General features: G+C 36.7%; 1 protein-coding gene across 1 annotated transcript in view; it reads left to right on the top strand.

Moving 5' to 3' along the window:
- LOC149580157 (sphere organelles protein-like protein) overlaps positions 1–5257 on the top strand; it is a 228577-nt gene extending 223320 nt beyond the window's left edge. Inside the window, exons 9-13 of the mRNA XM_089789771.1 lie at positions 3055–3258; positions 3410–3484; positions 3590–3739; positions 3862–4063; positions 4678–5257. Of these exons, the coding sequence (XP_089645897.1) occupies positions 3055–3258; positions 3410–3484; positions 3590–3739; positions 3862–4063; positions 4678–4955 (909 nt within the window). The 3' untranslated portion in view covers positions 4956–5257. The remainder of the gene's footprint in view (positions 1–3054; positions 3259–3409; positions 3485–3589; positions 3740–3861; positions 4064–4677) is intronic.
- Positions 5258–6000: the final 743 nt, after the last annotated feature.

Raw genomic sequence — 6000 nt, forward strand, 5'->3', positions numbered from 1 at the left:
TTGCCAGAAGAAAGAATCTTCCAAAATAAAATTGTCTCTTCTGTAGGAGATACCATTTTAAGACCCAATGTGTCTAAAGAATAAATCATAGGTGGGGGTATAAGAACACCTTGAATGCTAGGCCAAATATAGGTCAAGTCCCATATATTGAAAGGAACCTTATAGATCTAGATGATCCTATAGATTCTGAGACCACCTCTGCAGACCCTGATGAATTATTGTTAGAGATTGAAACATTAAGGAAGAAGGTTGCTGAGGAAGATGCCAAATGCATTCGTTTGGAAAAAGAAAAGGAGGCTATCACCATGAACGCTCTCATAGAGAGAGAAAGCTTGCTTAGAAGAATGAAAGCTCCAAAAGAACAAAATAAGAAGTTGGAAGATAGATCATCTACTCTGAAATCAAATATATTTGGAGATGTGGGAAATATAAGGCTAAGAATCAAAGAGCAAGAACGCCTTCTATGGGAGAAGGAAGGACTTGTCATTTCCCAATTCCAACCCTACAAAGCCATTGAAGAAAATGTTATAGATCTTACCATTAAAATCCCTAATAAAGGTAAGCAGAAGGTTGTAGGCATAAAAATTAATGAGCCTCATGTTCCTCCTAAAAACAATGTCATGTTAAAACTGGACTTAGAATTGGAGAGAGCAAAGGAGGAGAGAGAAGAGCTTGCAAAAGAGTTGGAAAAAGTTGAGAATAAAGCTGAAGCTACAGAGACAAGAAGGAAGATCCAATTCCTTAAATCCACTTTTGGCCTAACAACTTGGCAAAACCAGACTACACAAGCTCTACCTTCTGTTCCAATTTGTGGACCTATTATAAATAGCCAAATTTTTTCTCAGTCAATACCAACTTCCTCTTCCACAACTACTAGCCAAATAGTTGTAACTCAACAAGTTCAAATCCCTACACAGATCCAAGGGGCTGGACCAAGTACTTCAAATGTCTTAGGTTTCCAGAAGAGACCTATTTGTTGGTATTTCTCCATTGTGCCAAAAGCTCGAGCTATCAACGAACGTCACAAACACCAAACTTACCCAAATCCACAAGAGGCGGTTAAGTCATGTCACAAACCCTGAAGGAGGTGCTAACCACCAAGTCAACAATCTCCCCCTTATCACCACGGGTTCCACATCGATGGAATGAAGGAGACCTCTTGAGATTCGAACTCCTAACCCAAGGCTCTAATACCAATTGTTGGTATGTTTGCCTTTGCGCCTAAAGCTTGAGCTATCAACAAATGTCACAAACACCAGACGTACCCAAATCCACGAGAGGTGGTTAAGCCATGTCGCGAACCCCGAAGGAGGTGTTGACCACCAAGTCAACACTATCTATATGGAGAGGTACAGACAAATGTCCTCTGTAGGCATCCCTGGCTTTACCCATGCAATCTCCAATGACCTAAGAGATAAGATCACTAAATTCTCAGGAAACAATGCTATAATTGGTGAAGAGCATCTCAAAAAGTTCGCTGATATGCTAAATGACTATGAATTGGAGCATGAGGATGTGGTTATGAAATTGGTTGTGCACTCACTCTTCTAAGGATGCAAGGGACTAGTTCAGAAGATTGCCTGATGATAGTATTGGTTCATGGGATGATCTAGAAACATTGGAGATAAAATAGCCATTCTCATGTCTGAGGTGCAATCAGATGAGTGGAAACTTTGATGTTAAGATTGTGTTATGGTGCTCAAAGTCAGTTCTTCCTCAAGCAACTTTCATCCTCCCCTTATAATCAACAGTGTGAATAACCCCTTAGTACAATACCGAATGCTTAGAGCCACATGGAAATTGAAGAATGCAACTAAAAGGCACCTGAAAGAGACTTTATATTGGGCTTTTTTTTCAAAATAACTGTTTGAGATGCTTTTAATTTCTAAGTTGCTGATTTGGGTTTGGGTTCAAAGGATCGGTTCGCTAGCATGGCAAAATTTTGAAATGGGGTTTGGGTTCGATATATTTCGAAGTTGCTGATTTGGGTTTGGGTTCAAAGGATTGGTTCGCCAACATGGCAAAGTTTTGAAATGGGGTTTGGGTTCGATATATATATATATATGTTTATGTGTATGTATGTATGTATGTATATGTATACATGCATACATACATGTGTGTGTGTGCACGTGTGCACGGCCTAGAAGCAAGAGTTAAGATTAGAATTTCAGAGAGTATATAAAAAAATATAAACACCATAAATTTGTATCATAGCATCATGATCGTACCATCATAGCATCATATACTTCAAGTTCAACATCAAGGACTCAAAATATTAAAATGACGTGATAAATCATAACTTCAAGTTCAAGTATCATTGTTTCAAGTTCAACTAATGGATTAATAATTTATTCTTCTCCTTTCATCATCATCATCATCTTCTTCTCCTCCTCCTCTATTGGCATTAGTTGATTAACAAATAGTGCCGAGGCCAATGAGATCAGCTGCACCAATAACATTACTGATGTCAAATTCTATAAATTTAGCAACTGGAAGCAAAGTGGAAGCATCCAAGTCTGAATGCATTTCATTTAGATCCCACATCTTCGTTTCCCCTTTGTATTCTTAATTCTTGTGTGAGATGAGATGCAAGTTGTAATGCACATATACTAAGCTCTCCCCCTTTTTTGATTGCAACCTATTGCACTTTACTGAGTGGATGAGAGAATATGTGCTCCAATTTCTTTTCGATGTAGATGAACTGGCAACCTATGAAGACAAGACAAAGTAAACAATTAAAATAAAACTATTAATCTTATAAACTAAAATTACTAGAAAAGAACATGAAGGCCCTTGTACGGTTGTACCATCTTAAATGGCTGGTTTCCTGTTAGTTTTTACAATAGCTGTAATATGTGTGCCATGCTGAAAGATAAATTTTTCTGTTGGCTTTTATAAAACTATACTATAATAAACTCCCAGCTGGTAGAGTTGATTTCCATAAAATTAAATTGTCATTTTATTATTTTTCTGCGGACAAGAAACCTGTTTAACCCCTTTACTTATCAAAAATGAAGTGACTATAATGAGTTAGCATCACTATATATCTTGCAGCCTGTGTTTGAGTGGAATGGAATCACTACTAAAAGGCAAGGCCAGAACTGGGGAAAAGAGAAGAATAGTAGTGTCAACAGGTTAAAGGAACCTGTATGTCCTAGGGAAGAAGACAATATTTCCTCAGATGATATGAAGGAAGAGACCCTGAACAACTGTCCTCTTGATTTTGACAAGCTTCCCAGCATGTCAGGTTTGCCACAGGTAGTATCTTTTTGTACTTTTTCTTGCTTCTTTGCTAGTAAATTTTAGGTTGCTTGAGAGAAAATGATAACTAAAATTGTTTAAATTTTTCACTTTTGGTACCATATACTTTGTTTCTGTGGTTGATATGGGCTTATTCTTCCTTGTACAGCAAGGTGATGTAATTGCTTATCGTTTGGTGGAACTATCTGTTACTTCATGGTGTCCTGAACTTTCTTCTTTCAGAGTATGCGCCTTTTAATTCTTTTAAATATGGGTGGTGATTTGTTGTTATCTTGTTAAAAACTAGGTCTCACCTTTTCTATTGTGTATACAAATATCATTCTTTCAGGTTGGCAAAATTGCTTCATATGATAGTCACTCTACTAAGATCAGATTGGTACCAGTTTCAGAGTATCCATTAATGGTCAAGAATTCACTGAGTGAAGAATATGCTGAAGAGACAGACATCTCACTTTACAATGAAGATGGCTCACTAGAGGTAGAAGCCTGTGTTGTGGTAGAATCCCAGGAGCTGCATTTTGTTTCTTGCTTCATGTTGTTTATGCTTACATATCATGTATTGTGACGCTTTGTGCAACCTATATTTTGTCATCACAACAGGTAGATTTTGGATCGCTTGTTGATGTCCGTTGGATTTATCACCAAAATTGTAGTACCAATATGCACACTGATATTCCAGATGTTGATGTAGCTGGTGAAGTAGCAATGGGTAGAAATGGTGAAAGGGATTGCAATAGCGGTGCAGATATGAACACAGGTTTTCCAATTACTAAGGAGTCCACTACTGCAACTAATGCAAATGGTGAGTGGAAGTCAAAGAGTCATATTTGACAATTTTCAATGTCGCAAGTTTGAGAAATCTGTTTTTAATTTTTCGTGTGAAGCCTATTGATTTATCTGAAGATTTAAAGGAATAAAACATACAAAGTAGCCTAGATCCTTTTCGGAGAGCCAAAACTATCAGCATGCTTTATTTAAATTGACTTGTCCTTTTTATATTTGTTTGCATACTTTTCTGATATTCTCAAAAGCTCTAGCATTTGTGCAGTCTACTGGGAAGTCTCAATAATACATCAAAGTTGTTTTCGTTTGGTTGCTTGAGAGATTTGGTAGTTGTGTGAAAGACCCAATGCGAATGCATTCAAAATAAATTTACAAAAATAAAAGATATTTGAAGTCCTCTGCTTGTCTGTGAAGCTTATTAGCAATATATTTCAATTTTAGTCACTATTAGAATGCTAGATTGTAACTTACCAAGAAAGATTGGCTGTCTATGTATGAAAGTTGAGGGATGATGTCCTCATTTAATTTGGAGTCTTCACTGGGTTCTCTGATAGAGTAGGATGAAAACAATCTCTATTTCTGTATGAATATCCTTTCTCTATGGACTTTGATTTGTATAATTCTATAATTCAGGGGATGGAGAAAATATGAGTGTGTGGGATGAGATTAATCAAGCATTCAGTTCTAAGAAAGCTGAACTTTCCCTTAAGGAGGATCATTTGGAGCCTGTAAACATGGATGCTAAACCAACAAAAATCTCAAAGAAGTCCAGATCAAAAGCTACAAAAGAAAATCCATGTATTTCTAAACAGGGGAATGTGACTCCTACTTCACGTACGTTCAAGTCACTAAGGGGCAGTGCCATTGGTCCTACAATTTCTCTCTTAAGGACCCAAAATATACTGCAATAACTGCCTCAGGTTGGAGGCTCTCCATAACATAATTATGTAGCAGTGCAGGAAAGCTAAAACGTTTTGCCTACAGAGCTGTAGCTGGCAGAAAGCTAGACTGGTTTTTGATTTTTCTCTCTCTAAATTTTGTTAGTGGAATCAAATGTTAGTTTTGATTTGTGATTTAGAGGGCATGATAATTAATCTCTCTAAATTCTTCTAAATTAAATGGTTGAATATGTCCAACAGAAATAAATTTTCCTCTACAAATTGGTTTCCTATGTTGTCCAGGCTAAAGAATGAGACGTTCCCAAGGGTGTACATTTCTTGTGTCTTAAAAGCTTATAATACATTTTTATCTCTTAGAATTTTTTGAAACTATCACATCTTTTCTGTCCAGAAGTGCCTATACACCACACATATCAATTAAGAATCACTGGAAGCAGAAGTTGCACTGTTAGCTTTTGCAATTGAACTGAGGCATATAAGAATATTAGAAGTGGTAACTCTCATTCCATAAAACAATGATATAACAATTTCTGGTCATGGTGGCTCTATATGAAACTATTACTCTTGTAATGTATTTCTGATTTCAAAACGATTTCTTACGTTCCCTTGAGAGAACTATCTAGTAGATAAGGAGTTAGGTTTATCTAGTTTTTGATTCAAAATTTCACTAGAAATAAAAAGTTTTTTTAGAGGTAGCTATGGGAAAACATTCAGAATACTGGTTATGAACATATAAGAACACCATAATTGTTAAGGCACTGGGAGATGGAGAATAACAATCATCGGAGCATTATGGATGGTAGATCTCAAAAGAGTGGAATCGAATATTATTTTCTTCAAATGACACTTTCAAATGATTATTTTATAGATAAATAGAGCATATACTTGAGCGGAATTTCAGTTTCTTCCCGAAAGCAAAAGTTTGCTTCCTATCTAGCAGCCACAGCATTGAATCTTCTCCTATAGTAGTTACGTTTGTAACGTCTGGGCAGTCGAGCGCATGTTGGGCCTGTTGTAACGCCTCCTTCCTCGACGTTTGGAGTGTGTTGACATTCTT

Source organism: Cupressus sempervirens, chromosome 1, assembly GCF_028749045.1.
Source record: "Cupressus sempervirens isolate cs-2001-9-10 chromosome 1, ASM2874904v1, whole genome shotgun sequence".
Taxonomy (NCBI): domain Eukaryota; kingdom Viridiplantae; phylum Streptophyta; class Pinopsida; order Cupressales; family Cupressaceae; genus Cupressus; species Cupressus sempervirens.